The following is a 19,722-nucleotide window of genomic DNA, read 5'->3' on the forward strand; positions in this document are numbered from 1 at the left end:
CTGTACAATGTCTCGAACCTCCATCCAGTTCTCAGGCACTCTATCAGATCTAATCTATTGAACCTTATTTGTCACTTCTACTGTATAATCATAAGGGATTTGATTTAGGTCATACCTGAATGGTCTAGTGATTTTCTCTACTTTCTTCAATTAAGTCTGAAAGTCATTTAGGGGAAAGATCATGCTACAGAAGGTGTAGGCTGCTGGGCATCTCACAAATATTGTACCCATGTTCCTGTAAGAATGGAGGTACTTATATCCAACAATATTTTTAACCAATCCACATATCTTGAAAACCATTTGACAGTGAATTATTTCTAATATCGCTTATGCCAATTAACATGCTTCAGTGAACGTGGAGATTATAGCGGTTGAAGTCTGTACCTGTTGATATGCCTAACGTTTTGAAGCGAAGATTGTGCAGTTAGAATGTCTAGTAAGGTAAATATAATCAGAGATGATGCTGATGATGAGGACACAGCCACAAGACTTTGAACAATATATAATATAAACTTTAAGTTTAAATAAGAGGTAACAACAGAAGTTAATGAGTGAGGAACTTAATGCAAGTTACAGAAGTTGCCTAGTTTCTGTTACTTTCCGGGTTTTTGGACGATATACAACAGCTTTGCCAAAATCCTTACATCGAAGACCAATTCCTATTTGCCGCCAAATCACCTGGTGAGGACTACAGTTCCCAGAAGGCAACGCTCGGCTCTCGCGACTCAGCCTCGTTAGCCGGCCGGGAGTTGTAGTTTACAAAAGAACGCTGTGGAACCTAAGTTTTTACTCCCTTGTCAACAGAAATTGGGCGATACCGGTCTCTTCTCCCTCCGGGTCCGCCCCTTTTCTGCAGCGGACGAATTCGTGAACCTAGTCCAGGTGCTTGGCTGGGCGGGAAGCCGCGGCCGGTTGGCCGGCGGGGCGCTCTAGGCCCCGCGGTTTTCGTCTCTATGACTCCGGGAGGCGGTCCCGGGTGCCCTGACGCCCGCGGAGCGGGTGCGGGTCAGTTCCGCGCGGCGCTGTCGGGGAACCATGGCAGCCCCAAGAGGTGAGGCCGGGGCCGGCGGGACTGGAGAACCCGGGTCGGGGGCGCTATGCCGAGCGAGCCTCGGCACTTGTCTGCACCTGTCTGCGGGCGAGCATCTTCCGTGCCCGCGGGGCTCGGGTCTCCGGGGGGTAGGCCCGGGCGTCGGGGAGCGGGGATTTGTGTTGAGCGGCTCCCGAGCTTGAGCTCGCGCTGCCACGGGTCAGGGGAGCGCGGGGCAGCCAGCCTCCCACTGCGGCTGCCTTCCCGGGGGGCGGACTCAGGGCCAGCCGGTTTGGCGGCCGGAGACCGCGCCTGCCTGGACGAGTGGGTGGGAACAGAATTCAGACAGGCCTGGGCTCTAGCGGACCAGGCGAGGGATCAGTGCTCCGGGCCCGGGCTGGAACCGCATCACCCAGCGGGAGGCAGGACAGGTCTCAGTGCGGGCCGGCGTCACCGCGTTTGCGGACTCCGCGGTGCCTTCTACACTGGGATGCTCAGAACCTTAAGGGTATGCTCCGGGTGCAGAACCTAAGCAGCGGCTGGTCCACCTAACAGATACACCTAACAGCCTTGCAATGTGACGAGACGGAGAAAGCTGTCGTTAACAGTTACTCTCTAGAATGTTATGTGGTTAGAAGTAACACTTGAATATTTTGTGGGAAGGATGATACCCATCCTCCGCCCCTGCCCCTTCCCCAGGGATAGCTCATTAGAGTAATAATGTTTGATGACTAATTGCCTTTTCCTGAGTGTAAGTATCATTAACTCTGCAGCTCGTTTGCTTTGCTGGATGGGATTAAGTTAAAACCGGAGTTGAGTTTCTGAATGGTCAAGCTACAAGAGATTGGGCAACACCCGGATTCTTCTCCACATTTCCTCCATAGAGCTCTTGGCTTCACCCCTGAGTATACGTTGAACAAATATTTGAACAATAGCTTTTTGCTTGGGTGGCGAATTATTTTCCTGGTTGGAGAGGCCACATTTATCCTTCAAGCCCTGCTCAGGGGCATTGTCTGCAATTGCATATGCTTCTCGCATTTCAAATAAGCCCACCTTTAAGAGTCTTTTATAGCAACACCCGAAATAAAGGAAAAAAGTAGAATTCTTTTGATAATTGATATAAAATGAAAATAGCAAGATGAATGGTGAAGGCAATTGCAGAATTACCTAAGTCAAATCATCTGAAATAGTCGCTCAATTTACAGATTTAGGCTTATTGCCAATACCTATTTGTTGTGCCTGGGTCGTGTGCTAAATCTTACATGTCCGCTAGAACTGTGTAATACAAAATTGCAATCCCGAACTTCTGATATTCACAAAGGATTTATTTATCTGGGACTTCCTAATTTCCACCTTCTCAGGTGTTACAAATAATGTCCCCTTTAAAATATAGTAAACTATAACAGAAAAATATACAACTCCAGATTGTAAATTTCTTTTGCGGGGCGGGGTGGTGGGATTCTCCACATATAAACAGAAGTTGTGTGGGAGCTAATGGGAGCTTTGAGAGAAGGAGAAAACAGTGTTGATGTGCCACTGTGCCCACTCAACAATGCAGTTGAGCTGTGGACTTTTTGCCACCGCATGGATCTTAGTCCCTGACTAACGATTGAACCTCTGCCCCCTGCAGTGAAGCTCAGGAGTCTTAACCATTGGACCACCAGGGAAGTCCCTGTATGGACTTGTGATAATATTACCTTGAAACAAACTGAAATTGCTAATAATTGCACTTTCATTATACAGATATCTAAACTTATTTGCTTGCTCTTCTATTTAATTGGTAGTTATTTTCAGGAATATCATGTGTATTCCCATTTAATCACTATGCTAATAGGTGTATTTTCAAAATTTTAGCCATTCATTGTGTTGTTTTGGAATCAGGAACCTATATAATCGCTGACATAGTTTTTAGTTTAGGAGTCCTAACCTCTCTTATTTATGAAAATATTGATAATCTAGGACATGTGGGTTGGTAAACTTTTTCTGTTAATAGCCGATGGTCTCTGTCATAACTACTCACCCTGCTGTTGCAGGGCAAAAAAAAAAAAAGCCATAAATAATTCGGAAACAAGTATGTTCTAATAAAACTTGGTGACACAGTAGTTTGAATTTCATATAATTTTCATACATCACAAAAGGTTATTTAAAAACTTTTTTCCATTTAAAAATGTAAACCTATTCTCAGCTTTCAGATCATAGAAAAATGAGAGGAAATGTACTTTGTTCACCCCTGATCAAGAAGATGGGAAATGCTTTCTCCTGTACTGCTGTTTATTTTTTGTCTTACATTTCCTCCTTGTGTAGGAGAGTTTTAGGGCAAGTGAAGTATTACAGTAATCCTCTTCAATCTCTTTTACATTAACATTGCCTTTTGGGTCCTCAAGATCTATTGAAACTTTAGGCAGAGATAAGTTCTATTTTTTCTGTTCTGCCATCCAGCTTTTTAGTTAAGACCTAATGTACTTTTAAACATCTGCCTGAATTTTGCAAATAATTCTTTAATTCACCCAGGGGAAAATATTTATATTGAAGAACCTGTTTTCCTAGTAAGTTTCCACCTTACCATATAAAGATGATTTGTTTGAAACTTTTATTTTCCTGTGCAAGTCACCTTTGAATTATGGTTAGGTTTCCAAAGTAGTTAAGAAGCATACTTAGATGTAATGTAGTTATAGTAGCAGCCCAGAGTAACCTCTGTCCCTATGGTTCTTAGCCCAGGTTGTCAAAGTATGGCCCATTGGTCAAACCCAGCCTATCACTTATTTTTGTATGGCCTGTGAGCTAAGAATGGTTTTTACAGATGAACGTTTTGCAGTTGATCTGATGGAACACCAACTTTGAAGACCAGTGAAGCATAATGTTACCTGCCTCCACCTCCACCCCCAGAATTCCTGTCTTCTCAATACAAGAAAGCATTGTACTCAATTATTATTATATTTTGAATTTTTCCAATTAAATATAAGTTAAATGTGAAAATATGTTTTCTCTCTTGTCACCTAAGTACCTACGTGATATCCTTAATTTTGCCTCGTGGCCTAAAAAAACTAAAATATTTACTGTTGGCCCTTATAGGAAAAAACTTGCTGATCCCTGTTTAACATGTGCCTGAAGATTTGAAGAAGGTTAAATATAGCTGGGGATGAGGGAAGTATGAAGTGGGTAAAAAAAGTAGAAATAGTTTGAGTTTTAGGTGATGGCTGTCTCATAACAGGGCTGGGAGTACTGAAGGAGACCTGGCTCCCCACTGCTTGTGGTTTTATTGAAGTTGGTGGACCAGCCTTGGTGCCTGAATGACAGCTGATGCTCAGATATACTTACAATAAATTCTTAAATTGAGTGTTCATAAGTTATGTATATTTCCTGGAATTCAGGTTTTACAGAACTTCATTCTTAATACTCTTTGTGTGTGTGTGTGTTATGAGTTATCTTTCATATAATGCTGTGAAATGAGAGGCTGGATGTAATTTATAAAATTCTGTATTATTTTATCATTCACTTATTCCTTTTGTTTTCTTCCTGCTGTCTCTGTTTAGAATATACATTGCTGCTGTTGTTTTTATCCTGCCATCAATGTTTTGCTTTCACAAGTATGAGTTATAAAGATATAGAAAGTGTGTAATTTATAACATCCTAAACTAGAGTTAGTTAAGCCAGATATCTTGCAATTGAGCCCTCCCCAGGAGCAAAATCTGTGCCTAACCAGTTGATATTGAAAGTCAGCCATGTATTGTGTGTGTGTGTTTCTTTTCATGTAGTTAGCATTGTTTTGAAAACAAATTTTTTAATGTATTTTTGTGCTTGAAATTGGAAAGCATCTTGAAGTATAACACTGATTAACTTTTATATACGTAATGTTGTCTATTAAATAATATCTTTGCACATATTTTCCAGAAAATGTCAATTTATTATTCAAGTTATACTGCTTGGCAGTGATGACCCTGGTGGCTGCAACTTACACCATAGCTTTAAGATACACAAGGACATCAGACAAAGAACTCTACTTTTCAACCACAGCCGTGTGTATCACAGAAGTTATCAAGTTATTGCTAAGTGTGGGCATTTTAGCTAAGTGAGTATAAATACTTTTTAGTGTGTTAAATTATTACTTTTTTACTCAGTTACGTTCTTTATTAGAAAATTCAAGCTATATCTTCATATGTTTGATTGCTCTAGAGCGAGCTTTCTCAGCTCAGGTCATTTTTGCTCCCCAGGAGGTATAATTTTGGTTGACCCAACTTGGGGGATGCTACTTACATCAAGCGGGTGGAGGTCAAGGGTGCTGATAAACATCGTGTGATGCCGTGTCCTCCAGGACAGCAGTCCATAACAAAGAAGTCTCCATCCCCAAATATCAGTGGTGCCAAAGTTGAAAAACCACCATAAAGCAGGTGGAGTTGGCTAACTATGGCCCACTGGTTAATCCAGTTTGCTGCTTGTTTTTGTTGCAACATAGACTGTGTGGCTCACACAGCCTAAACTATTTACCATTTGGTTCTTACAGAAAATGTGCTGACTTATGTTATAGAGGAATAAAGTGATCGTAATAGCTAACATTTCCTTAGTATTTTCTATGTTAAGTGTTAGACACTGTACTAAGTGCTTTTCCTTAGTTATCTTGTTTGGTCTTTATACATTCTTTAGGTAAGTACGGTAATTACCCCTATTTTACCTGCACGGTGTCTGAGGTTCCTCACTATCGTGCTATTAATATGTGGTAGCACTGGGGGCTTTGGATCAGTAACATTGGGTGAAAATTGTTTTAGCAAGGCTGAAATATAAGACAGGGTTGAGCATAGTGCCTTTGGAGTGAGACAGACCTAATTTTAGTCCTAGACTCATTGGGATTATGACTTTCCATATATTCCTTAGCTTCTCTTCTTCTCCTAAGCTTCAGTTTCTCAATTTCTTTTTCTTTTTTTAAAGTTCACATTTTAAGTCTTCAGTGCTGCCCATAAGCCCAGCAGTTTTTTACTTGTCTGTTTTCATTTCCCACATTATATTCATGGACTGGAATATTTTAAGTCTAATAAAAATCAGGTGACTTTCTCCCCACCAGTAAAGGAAAGTGGGAAATATATGCAAAGGGAAGTTCTGGACACTGTCTATAAAACCAGGGGTAAGAGTCCATTCAAGATAGAGGAAAATAGCCATAGGCTGTGGATGAGAGAAAACAGTAACAAAAGACAAAAGAAAATGAGACAAACAAGAAGGCAAGCTTCGAGTTACACAGTAGTTTCTTCAGTTTGTAACTGGAGAAAACAGAGTTGTGAGAATTAAAATCTGGTAGGAAATTACTTGAAAAGTTTTTTTTTAACCTTTTTTTTTTTCAGTTTACTTATTTGGCTCTGCCAGGTCTTAGTTGTGGCACGGGGGATCTAGTTCCCTGACCAGGGATCGACCAGGCCCCCTACATTGGGAGCCCAGAGTCTTAGTCATTGGACCACCAGGGAATTCCCATACTTGGGAAAGATGTACGAGATGGGGACCCACCTGGGTCATGTGGACAAGTGAATTCATACAGGTTTCAAGATGTATGCTGGTGAGTGTAAGAAGCAGTGAAGAATAGCATGTGTAAGGGTTAAATTACATTTAAACACTTTAAATTTCATTTAACAAATATTTATTAAGTGATTTCTGTGTGATGGTTTTATAATAGGTGCTGGATATAGAAATAGACTGGAGAAGGAAATGACAACCCACTCTAGTATTCTTGCCTGGGAAATCCCATGGACAGAGGAGCCTGGTGGGCTACAGTTCATGGGGTCGAAAAGAGTTGGACAGGACTGAGCAACTAAACGGAGAAGGCAATGGCAACCCACCCCAGGGTTCTTGCCTGGAGAATCCCAGGGACAGCGGAGCCTGGTGGGCGGCCGTCTGTGGGGTCACAGAGAGTCGGACACGACTGAAGTGACTTAGCAGCAGCAGAGCGACTAAACCACCGTAGAAGTAGACTTGGTATGATACGAAACATACAGTATAAATAAAACAGATGTTGTGGAATGAATGAGATATGGTTCCTGCTTGCTTCAAATTTAGGTTTAGTGGAAGAGACAGAAAATATACTAGAAAACACATGCATGATTACAAATAATCCATCTGAAAAAAATACTTTAAAAATGGTGTGGAAAGGGAGTAAAGAAGAGAAAAATAACTTGAGGCTAGACAGTGGAAAGGTTTAATAGAAAATCTGTGTTTGAGATTTGTCTTAACAGGCAGAGCTACTGTGGCAGTCTAATGTGTTGGGTTGCAAGTAGGTTAAAATCTCAGACGTTTACAGTTTCTTAACAAGATCCATTTTTAAGGAAATTTGGCTTCCACTATTCTGGAGAATGTCAGGTAAAGGAGAGGCCTTATTGTGTCTTTAAAAGGCAAGAATCTCTGTATTTGAAATGCCAGAACAACAACCAATTTAGGAATAAATAAATTAATAAAAATCTTATGGCTTAACTTCTTTTAATACAAAAATGGAGATAGTGGAAAAGAGGCACAGGGAGCACATTTCTTCTCCTTATCCCCCAGCTTCTTTAGGGAGAAAAAATTATGACCCAGGAATGAAATAGGACTGTTAAGCATGGAATCCACTATTTAAAGCTGTAAGATCAAATCGTGGTTCAGTTGTTTTGTAACTGTTTAAGGACTTTTTAAAAAGCAGTGAAGCCTTTGGTTTAACTCAGCAGTTGGGCTAGTGTCCTGCCAACCTACTGCATGGACTTTTTGTGTTATTTTGATGCTTTCCCAGCTTTGCATTGCTCGCTGTATAGTATTTATTATTCTTAAGCTATTCAGTGTTATGGGTATGGTCAGTTGAAGTTTGTTTTGTGGAAACTTTCTTTGAAATTAATATAAAAGCAGAAAAGTTTCTAAGAATTCATCAGATTAGTTAGATAATGGTGTTGAAACAACAACTGTGGAAAACCAAACTGTACTTCATTGTCGTCATCATCAATAACCAGGTGGCTGTTTATGTCACCAGGATAATGTAGTGAAAGTGAAAGTTGCTCAGTCATGTCCTTTGTGATCCTATGGACTATACAGTCCATGGAATTTTCCAGGCCAGAATACTGGAGTGGGTAGCTGTTCCTATCTCTAGGGGATCTTCCCAACCCAGGGATTGAACCCAGGTCTCCCACATTGCAAGCAGATTCTTTACCAGCTGAGCCACAAGGGAAGCCCAGGATAATGTAGAGCCTCTTTTATAAACATTACTTGCAGAGTTCACAAGACCAGGGACAATCAGAAAAAAGTAAAGAATTATGAGACAGAGTTTTGATGGCTGCTGGCATTTGACTTGACATGGCTAGCAAGAGTTTGGCTGCGAAGAAAAATCATTTAAAACACAAGGAGTTTCCAAGTGGGAAAAAACACTGGGGGAAAAAGAAAGATTACAAAGCATAAAAGAAGTGAAATGAATATGAAATTACTGGATTTTAAAGCAAACATAATTTTTAATGAGAAACATGTTGGCAAATTATGTGGTTATTCAAAACACGTTGGTAGGACAGAATTTCTTGGAGCAAATAAAGAGGGCATCTGTGAAAACGTTAATTTCTTGGAATGGTAAAATAGTGAAAGAATTATTTTACAGTGTTAGGTCACAGGTTGATAGCTGCAGAATGAAATGAAAGGACATTGTGTATTACTTCTTCAGCTTATTCAGCAATATGTCATGAGACAGTTGCTAATGAAACTAAATCAGCGCTGTGTGGGAAACACACCCAGTGAAAACGTTGCAAGTTGATTCTAGATCTTGAAAGGACAACTAACTAGCTTATCATGGTTCACCTGAAGCAGTTTGGAATATGGAAAAGATGAATAAAATAGATGGCTGGACTGTGGTTGAACAGTTAAGAGTTGGAGCACGTGAAAGCGCCTAGAACTTTATGTTTGTCTTTTTGATGCAGTTGTGTGAAGTTTGCAAAGTAGATTTTCCAGATATTCTCTATGCTGTAATTTCTTTATACACATATTAAAATCAGTAATTTAAAAAAAGTGCACCAAAGGCAAATAGGATGTTAAGTAGTTTGTCCCCACCAAAAAAAGCCAGGCTGGATGTCAGTGCTTTATTTGCTGTGGTAGAGAGACTTCTAAATATCAGAAGATACTTGTTACTCAGAAATTTTAGGAGTTGCTTTGTTGATACACATAAGAAACAAATTGATTTCATAATTTTGAACTTATATTGTTTGAAAATGCTTTACTACCTGATGTTAAACTAATTCCTTCTATAAAGGTAAAAATGACATTGGACTTTTTTACTTTGTTTTCAGAGTAGAAGCAACACTTTATCATCTGAGAGAAAGGATGACGACTTCAGGATATTGTGGGAGAATGTGAAAGAATTCTGTTAGAAATAACTAAAAATTTAGAACTTGGAGAATCTTCTGAGAAGAAAAAGGGAAAGTTAGATCTTCATGATTAATACATTTTCCCTATGTTCCAAAAAACTAAGTTAATGTAAAAATTAGATAATACTAAATTTTGATTGGAAAGTTTTAGATAATGACAGAAAAGGAAAAAAGTGAACTACCATGTCAATGGAAAAAACTGTTAAAGGAGGTAAAAGCTTATTCACTTCTTCCCCCTCTTTACACTCTGTTAAAGGGCAATAACTTTATCGAGTTGGTAACTCCAGAACGTCACTTGTTTCTGATGTGTGCAAAGCTTGCCCCACTTACTTAGGATGGTCCCTCCAGTAATGCTCTTTGCTCAGTAGTATGCTTCAATTGAGTTCAGTTGTTCAGTCGTGTCCGACTCTTTGCGACCCCATGAATTGCAGCACACCAGGCCTCCCTGTTGGCTAATTGTTAAAGTAAGTACATATCATTTTATACTGTGTGGAGATGGGGGCAGAGACTCAGGACAGTTCTTAAAAGTTCTTAAGGTCTTGCTTATAATTAAGTTCACTTAAAGAGAAATGTGTCACTGCCATGTCCAAATAATCTGTTTCACTACCTTCAAACACTTTTTTCTAAGTTTTTTTTTTTTTTAGATGTGGACTATTTTTAAAGTCTTTATTGAATTTGTTATAATATTGCTTCTGTTTTATGTTTGGGCTTTTTAAAAGTTGAATTTGTTACAATATTGCCTCTGTTTTATGTTTTTTTTGTTTGTTTGTTTCTGTGTTTTATGCTTTGACGTTGCATGTGGGGTCTTAGCTCCCTGACCAGGGATGGAACCCTCACCCCCTGCATTGGAAGGCCAAGTCCCAACCACTGGACCACTAGGGAAGTCCCAAACAAACATTTTAAATATAGTCATGCTTTGTTTCAATATATTGCTAAAAAGATGTAGTGCAATAGTCAGGTTCATTCATTTGTCAAGCCCCAGTTATTTGCTCTTGCCTGGAAAATCCCATGGACAGAGGAGCCTGGTGGGCTGCGGTCCATGGGGTCGCTAGGAGTCGGACACGACTGAGCAACTTCACTTTCACTTTTCGCTTTCATGCATTGGAGAAGGAAATGGCAACCCACTCCAGTGTTCTTGCCTGGAGAGTCCTGGGGACGGCGGAGCCAGGTGGGCTGCTGTCTCTGGGGTCGCACAGAGTTGGATACGACTGAAAGTGACTTAGCAGTAGCAGTAGCAGTTATTTGCTCAGCACTTTTCAGGATGTAACAAATATAGCTGCAAATTAAAAAGATCTAATCTGTCCTCATGGAGCTTGAGTCTGGTGGAAAACTAGATATTAAGCAAATGAATAATCAGTGGGTGGTGTTAAGAGGATAAGTAGTTTGTTGCATAGTAGCTAAGTCATGTCCAACTCTTTTGCAACCCAATGGACTGTGGCCCACCAGGCTCTTCTGTTCATGGAATTTGTCAGGCAAGAATACTGGAGTGGGTTGCCATTTCCTTCTCTAGGGAATCTTCCTGACCCAGGGATCGAACCCATGTCTCCTACTTGGCAGGTGGATTCTTTACTGCTGAGCCACCAGAGGATAAATAGAGGATGCTGTAAATAAGTAAGAGGGGGGTCTCCATTTGAATATGAGGAAGTTATATTTAACACAGACCTGAAGATCAAGCAGAAGATGGGCAAGAAAAGAGCAGAGAGAAGGTAAAGAGATCAGTGTGTTAAAGAACAACAGATCACTGGAGTGCTATGAGAGTGGAGTGGTACTAACACGAAGCAGGAGAGGTGGGCAGGGCATCAGGAGGAACTGTGTGCCTGTGAAGGAGTTCAGATTTTATCTCAAGTGCATCAGGAAATCACCAAAAGGATGAAACCAGGGACTAACAAGGCGACCCATATTATGGTGAGTCACTTTGGCTCCTTGGAGGAGAATGGACAAGAAAGGTGTAAGAGTTGGGAGTAAAGAAGCTTATGAGAGCCCGGGGATTGTGGGCATGATGACAGTGTGATGAAGAGAAGTCAGTGAAGAGAAGCTTCTGCTTCTCAGAAGTAGAAGCTACAGGACTGGTGATGGCTTTGGATAAACAGTTGATTACTACTATCGCAGTAGTTCCCACGAACACTGAATTAGTGATTACTGAACTTGCTCCTAGAGGAGCAGGGGTAGGTTCCTGTGAGCCTCTGGTCACAACATTTTCATCAGCTGATCACCATAGAACCTTGTTTCTGTTTAAAGACACCTCATTTAATATGTATTGTTGACTTATTAGCATTGAACTCAGGGCCAGGAGTGCTGTAATTCATGCCTGGACAAAGCTTATCTAACGTGTTTTCTCTATAAGGCACACCACAACTTTCTTGCACTAAGGAACACTAGCCACCACTTTAGCACTATTGCTATAATGTATAATAAGTTGAAATTTCCTTAGAAAAAACAAAGAATAATGCTTCTTTGGGTGTCTGTTGTGAAAAAAATTTTTGAAAACCCAATGAGCATATATCTAACTTCTTTTCTTTGGAAAGGAAGTGACCACTCTCTGGAATACTGGCTGTTAATCACTGTCAAAATGTGTTATGTAAAGTGCCAAACATCCTCTTTTAAGATTGCAGCAACTGCTCTTGCTGTCTTCAGACAGTCAGGATTGTTGCTGTTGAGAATGGCAGGCTACCAGAGAGTAAAGGTGTTAAGGAAACATTCTCCGCTTAAGAACAGGTGAGGGAGACACACAGGTAAACACAGCTTATTTTTGTTTGATTCTTGTTCCACTGTTTTAACCTTAGGTATTATTTCATCTTCTGTAATGAGAAATCTGAGGCTGAGGGAAGTTTTAATTTGCCAAAGATCCCTAGAAAGTGACTGGCAGTGACAGCATTAAAAAGTTCCCTGATTTTTACTTTTCAAATTATTAGTCTTTTAGAACAATGAAATAATTGAGCTGTTATGTGATTAGCCAGGGCAAAGATAAGCATTTAGTAGTAGCATTGTTAGACACCTCAGTAATTTTATTTTTTTCCTTAAGTTTTCATTTCCAAATGTTAACATTTTACCATGTCTGTTTTATCATATTCTTGATTTCTGTGCATTTGTATGTGTGTATAAAGTTTCTATGAACTGTTTGAGAGCAAGTTTTACACAAGCTGCCCTTGTCCCTAAATTCTTCAGTGCATATTTTCTAAAAAACATAACATTCTCTTACATACTCACAGATATCAAATTTGAGGCATTGGTATTGACGTGATACTGCTAACTAATTCACAGACCTTAGATAATTTTGTCAGTTGCCCACTGGTGTCCTTTAACAGTAAAATAATCACACTTTAGTTTTATCTCTAGCTGCCTGTAACCTGAGACTGTTCCTCCATCTTTTATTTTTCTCATGTGTTTGCCACTGTTAAAGAGCATAGTCCATTTGCTTTGTAGAATATCCTTCAGTTTGTTGAATGCTTTGTTATGATTAGGTTTTTGGTCAGGAATATCACAGAAGTGATACTCCTTCTCAGTGCAGCTTATCAAGAAGCACATAATGTCTATTTGCCCCCATTACTGGTGATTTAACTTTGATTTCTTGATTAAGGTAGTGCCTGCTGCTGCTGCTAAGTCGCTTCAGTCGTGTCCGACTCTGTGCGACCCCATAGATGGCAGCCCACCAGGCTCCCCCGTCCCTGGGATTCTCCAGGCAAGAACACTGGAGTGGGTTGCCATTTCCTTCTCCAATGCATCAAAGTGAAAAGTGAAAGTGAAGTCTCTCAGTCGTGTCTGACTCTTTGCAACCCCATGGACTGCAGCCCACCACACTCCTCCGTCCATGGGAATTTCCAGGCAAGAGTACTGGAGTGGGTTGCCGTTGCCAGGTTTCGCCAAATAAAGTCACCAATTTTCTCTTTGTAACTAATAAGTATCTTATGGAGAGAGATTTTGAAACTAGGTAAATATCCTCTTTCTCTTCATTTTTTGATTTGATGTTTCCAAATGGTAATTTCCCAATTCTAACACTCTCTACACATTGATTGGTTGGCTTTCTACTCTGAGGGTCTTCTGTGGTGGCTCAGACAGTAAAGAATCCACCTGCAATGCAGGAGACCCAGGTTCGATTCCTGGGTCGAAGATCCCCTGGAGGAGACCAAGGCAACCCACTGCAGTATTCTTGCCTGGAGATCCCACGGACAGAGGAGCCTGGCAGGCTGCAGCCCATGGGATTGCATAAGAGTTGGAAACGATTGAGCAACTAACACATACACACATATTTCACTCTAAGAAGCTTTTCCTTCTTTCTGTCCTTCACTCCCTCCATCCACCTCTCACTCTCAGTGTAGATTCATGGATTATCTTACTATGATGGCTGGAATCCATTATTATCACTCTTTATTTCTGTGCTCACATTGTCCAGATTTGGACAGTGGGATCATCCTCAAGCTTCCCCGTTTTTTTTTTGTTTTGTCTTTTTTCCTTTCTCTGTCTTTCTCATATTCTTACCAATCTTTGAGTAGTTTCTTTTAGCATAACAAAGGGTGTGTTCCCTGCCCCAATCCTGAAACCATAATTTCTCTAGGAAACCTTTCTTTTTTACAAGAATGGTATTTAGAAACCAGAATCTGGATGCATGATGTGCATATTGGTACTGGAGAGAGATCATTATTTCTGGGCCCTTTGAGTAAACAGAGCTGGGTAACGTGTGTTAAATGTATCTGTTACTCTGTTTCTATATATGTATGTATATAACTATGAGTTATATATTGTTTGATACCTGCAATTCTGACCCAGTACCACAGAGTTCATTACAACTTTCCCCTTTTCTGTATTTTCTTTTCCAATGATGGTAAGTTTGACTTTCATTATTTTAAAGATATTTACTTATTTGCTCAGTCCTAGAATATATAATAAGTAGATTCAGAATTTCTAACATACAGCTGTGGAAAAGCAAACCTACTAACTAAAGTTCAGTATTTGTATGTAGTTCTTTTTGCATTTAGTTTTGAAGCATATAGTAAAAAGACTGTTTTAGAATACTTGGGTTAGTTCTGTTTTTCTCCATCAGTGTTATTTTGGTATTCATGAAAAAAACTGACAGGTTTGTTTTTTCTTTTTGGTTTGTTTGTTTGTAATTAATTTGGAGTTTTCCACCATCTTTGTTTGATTTTACTTTTAAGTTTCAGTAATTTTTGGAATATGAAATTATACTTGTTTTTATCATAAGTTAGAACTGCCAAAAAAATGGGGACTGGGGGGAAGAATTGATGGGTGGCTACCTTACTTTGATAAATAAGGTTTAAGGTTTAAATGGTCTGACTGGGGAATTTTAGTGCATGTAACTAAAATGCATGTACATGTATGTATGTACAATGCTTGTAATTTTGTGTGCATACAAAGTTTACACTGTGCTTTGCTTTTTAACTTTTTTCCACTTAAATGTTTTATCTTAGAGATGGTTCCATGTCCATACATAGAAATCTGTCTTATTTTTTTAAGAGCTGTGTGGCATTCTATTATACAGATGTATTATATAGACCAGTTTCTACTGATGGGCATTTGGATTGTATCCAGCCTTCTGCAATTGTAAAACAAAGACATAATAATTATCTTTTAATATACACTGTTGTGCATATGTATGAGTTATATACATATGAATGAGTCATATATGTATGAGTCAGACCACTCGTATGGTAAAGGAAATAAATATCCTATTTTGTGGAGAGGGGAGCAGCTTAGCAGTCTGATGCAAAAGCAAGTATTTGAATGTTAAGTTATTGATTTCTAAGTTATAATCCAGTTGAAACATAAAACAAATAAATGTTTTAGGTTCATAAAATAATTACTACAACAATTCACAGGAAAATTGCTAGTTAGCTTTACTAAACTCTGTCATAGCTATTAAATTGAACACTTTTGATTTACATCTGTCATTGGTGATATGAAAAAGGAAGTGCAAACATTGTTACATTGTCTTAGAACAAAGTCAGCTTTTTGTAATTTGCTGTCCACCACAGCCTGTAAAGACTAAAGAAACCTAGCTGCTAAGTCACTTCAGTTGTGTCGGACTCTGTGCGACCCCATAGACGGCAGCCCACCAGGCTCCCCCATGCCTGGGATTCTCCAGGCAAGAACACTGGAGTGGGTTGCCATTTCCTTCTCCAATGCAGGAAAGTGAAAAGTGAAAGTGAAGTCGCTCAGTCGTGTCTGACTCTAGCGACCCCATGGACTGCAGCCCACCAGGCTCCTTGGGATTTTCCAGTCAGGAGTACTGGAGTGGGGTGCCATTGCCTTCTCCAAGAAACCTAGAAGGATGTGTAAATAAACATATTACTTTGTGTGTGTCTAGTAATAAATGCATCTTAAATCTTTGAACTACTTATCCATGTAAGACTGGAGAAAATTATTTTACTATTTCGTAGTATTACCTAGAATAATGAATGAAGATTAACTTTGCAGATAAGAAATTTGTAAGCAAAACTGAAATTTCTTAAGCTCATGAGTAACTTGTGCTGTATTATTATTCCATTTTACACAGTGCCTTGGTAACCTAGCCAAGGATTTTAGGTCTCCTAGTAGTTCTCGTCAGATCAGGAGCTGGAAGAATGAGACCTACTTTTGACCAAACATAGATCAGAAAGAATTGGTTTCAGCTAGTTAGTAGGAAATTTAGGGGGGTAGGCAGCAGCAGAATCTGTCTATAATCAACACGGAGCATCAGCATTTCTTCAGGTAAAAGAGGTTGAACATAGATTCTTTTCCAGTGATAAAAATCAAACAGTAAATTTAATGGGACAGACTATTTTTTTTAAATATGCTTTTTGATTTTAGACATGTTTTATCTCACAATGTCATTTATATAATTAAATTCAATAAATTTGCTTTTAACAAAATGTACCCATTAAAGTGCATGGGATTTGATTTCCAAGAAAATATCAGGGTGGGAAAATGGAAGAAAAAATGGCCTTTGGTTTTTATGTGTTCCTTTCACTAGGGCTTCCCTGGTGGCTCAGAGGATAAAGTGTCTGCCTGCAATGCAGGAGACCTGGGTTCGATCCCTGGGTTGGGAAGATCCCCTGGAGAAGGAAATGGCAACCCACTCCAGTATTCTTGCCTGGAGAATCCCATGGACAGAGGAGCCTGGTGGGCTACAGTCCATGGGGTCGCAAAGAGTCAGACACGACTGAGCGACTTCACTTTTCACTCACTTTTTTCACTAGTATATTCAAGGCTGTAGTATATTTAAAATTGATCATTTATCTTTGTCTGCTTAACAGTAAAACAAAAGGATAGATGATTACTAGTGTTTTCTGGAAGATACATAGGTGTGTGTGTATATATATATATATATATATATATATGTATATAAACTTTCATGAGTAAAACTAAGTTTTAGAGCTGTTTTCTTCATATGTTAAAATTAAGCAAGATTTAATCTCATGCTGAAATAATTTACCTCTTCCTTTAAAACTTTCTGTGTGTTGATTCCCATATATTCTTTGTTATACTTCCTAAATCTCTTTATTGAGGAAGTTGCTAAGTGGTGTCCAACTCTTCATGACCCCATGGAATGCAGCACGCCAGGCTTTCCTGTCCTTCACTATCTCTCGGAGTTTGCTCAGACTCATGTTTGTTGAGTCAGTGATGCAATCTATCTCATCCTCTGCCACCCTCTTCTTTTGCTTTCAACCTTACCCAGCATCAGGGTCTTTTTCAGTGAGTCCGCTCTTTGCATCAAGTGGCCAAGGTATTGGAGCTTCAGCGTCAGTCCTTCAAATGAATATTCAGGGTTGATTTCCTTTAGGATTGACTGGTTTGATCTCCTTGCAGTCCAGGGGACTCTCAAGAGTTTTCTCCAGCACCACAATTTGAAAGCATCAATCCTTTGGCGCTCAGCCTTCTTTATGGTCCAACTCTCACATCCATCCATGACTACTGGAAAAATCATAGCTTTGACTATAAGGACCTTTATTTTACTTTACAATGTCATTAATTATTCTTGAGCTTTTGTTTTCTTTTACAAGTTCTAGCTGTCTCGGCTATTTTTTGTAACTTATTTCCAAATGTCTTGTTATAATTAAATATTGATATAATTCTATGGTGAAGCTTGAGCTTTCCACTAATAGCATTCTGGTAGACCTTGGCTTCTCTAATATCTGCATTAGAGAAGAAACCAGAAAAAGATACTAAAGCCTTCTTGGCAATGAAGAAGTAGTAATTCCTAAGCATCCAAGAACAAAGATCCAATAAAAAGGATCTAATAAGGAGCCGCAGACCTGAAGGTTAATCCGGACACAGTACACCGTACTCTGCTGGTTTGCTACATTGAAGAAGTGGAGTATTCAGATTGACCAGTGATGTCTCACAGCCCTTCTTTTGATGTGAAAGCTGAAAAGTGTAGAAGTGATAAGAAAAGTGACATGGAGAAAAGATGCCACAGCAACCCTGATTATTGTTGCAGGCATGGTGGTTAATAGAAGAAGCAATCAGATCTGTAAGCAGCCCATACTCGTGCAGAGCAAGAGAGTCAGTGATAAAGACACCAACTCTGATCTCTGGATAGCCAGTAGTTCACCTGATACCCTTGAGGGTTTAGAGTATCTCTATGGAGTGGATGTGGGGTGGCATTGCCCATAGATGGGGATTAGAGGAGGGATAAATAGCCACTATTTAATCTTTTTTTATCTTCAGTTTTATAATGGAAAATTTGAGAAATTTTTCTTTATACTCTTTTAAGATGTGGAGAATTATATGGAACATCATAGATTTGTGTTTGTTTGTTTGTTTGTTTGTTTTAAAAAGAATGTTAAAGGTTTAAAGGGCCAAACTTCAGGTGTCTGGAAATCTCTATGTAGATTTTCCCAGTAGAGTCATCTTTCTTGTGTTCTCTCCCTCTTCTGGATGGCATTTGTCCTCTCTCTCTAGGCTGTGTGTTACTTTTCAGCATGAGGATTTCCCATTGTGGTGTGGAGTGTATTGAATTTGGCAGCAGACGGTCTGTAACTAAGGACATCGTGTGTTTCCGTGGTCCAGGCCAACTTTCCTGTCTTAAGTATTTTCTTGGGGGCTGTAGTGTTCTGTGGTGCAAAGGCATGGGTAGTTGGTTCAACATTATGGACTTTTTGCTCCCCGTCAGAACCTGGGTAATTATTTTTGCCCTATTTAATATGAAAATACCCAGTTAGTGACTGTTGATTCTAATATGTTAACCGAAAATTTGGAGGCTCATTTTGTGAGTTGACATAGATTGGTCTTCCCAATGAAGCATTATGGTCCTCTTAAGGATATTTTGAACTGTAGTTAGGAGCCTTTTGATATAACATTTTTTGGTGTTGATGCTTATGAAAATGTTCTTTGATATGTATTTTCAGGGAATAAATGAGCTGATTTATAGCAGGGGAAAGTATAAGTCAGATTAGCTATTAATAGTTCTTCCTGCAGAAAAATAAGAATACTTAAGAGCATGCATTAATCAATATGCAGTCAAGTAGTGAACTTTATGTACACTGTAGGTACAGTTTACTGGTATTAATCAGATTTCCTGCAAAGTTATATAGATACACACTTGAGTTTTATGAGAATATGGTTATCTAAAGATTTATTGTCCACCGTATTGCACAAACACCGAATTAGTTTACAAATAATATTGACCTACATCACTCAATTCCTATTCCTATCTTATTGAGTGATGCAGGTCAATATTTATAAATTAATCTCAAGTAACTTCTTTAAGTACTAAAGCTTTTTCCTTTTGTTTGCAATTTAAATCTATTGTAATTAAAAATTGTTTAAAATGGATATGCAGTCTGATTAATCTAAAAAATAATCGGGGTAAACTTGATGTAATGGCAGTTAAAGTGGCAGGGATTAATTTTTTATGGGTAATATCAGCAATTCTGGTTTTCTGTTATCTCATAACTTCATATACTCAGAAGCCTCTGGAGCTCTGAGCAGAGGTGGATGATGGTAAACCAAGTTGTCATATTTTCCCAAATAGAAATTGTAATTGTTTTCCACTTATTGTTGGTATATTTCTTTTAATAAATCTAAAATTAGTCAAAAATTCTAAAAATAAACTAAGTTTGCTAAATTCTATCAGTGAACTTAACACACTGTAGCTCCCCTACCTGTGATGGTATCTAACAGGATGACCTTTCATGTTCTTCCTCACCTCCTCTCATTTCCCCTTTTTGTTTTCAAAGAGAAACTGGTAATCTGGGTAGATTCAAGGCATCTTTGAGAGAGAATGTCTTGGGGAGCCCCAAGGAGCTGATGAAGTTGAGCGTGCCTTCCTTAGTGTATGCTGTGCAGAACAACATGGCTTTTCTAGCTCTGAGCAATCTGGATGCAGCAGTGTACCAGGTAGGTGGTAATCAA

The 19,722-nt window shown here is 39.2% G+C and overlaps 1 protein-coding gene across 2 annotated transcripts in view; it reads left to right on the plus strand.

Moving 5' to 3' along the window:
* The first annotated feature begins 771 nt into the window (after positions 1-771).
* Positions 772-19,722, plus strand: part of SLC35A1 (solute carrier family 35 member A1) — a 31,597-nt gene continuing 12,646 nt past the window's right edge. The window contains exons 1-3 of one of the 2 annotated variants that reach the window (XM_006058070.4): positions 775-1,051; positions 4,922-5,099; positions 19,548-19,707. In XM_006058070.4, the coding sequence (XP_006058132.3) occupies positions 1,036-1,051; positions 4,922-5,099; positions 19,548-19,707 (354 nt within the window). In that variant the 5' untranslated portion in view covers positions 775-1,035. Of the gene's footprint in view, positions 1,052-4,921; positions 5,100-19,547; positions 19,708-19,722 lie in introns of both variants that reach the window. The other variant, XM_044924272.2, reaches the window with a different exon arrangement.

The sequence above is a fragment of the Bubalus bubalis genome, chromosome 10 (assembly GCF_019923935.1).
Source record: "Bubalus bubalis isolate 160015118507 breed Murrah chromosome 10, NDDB_SH_1, whole genome shotgun sequence".
NCBI lineage: Eukaryota > Metazoa > Chordata > Mammalia > Artiodactyla > Bovidae > Bubalus > Bubalus bubalis.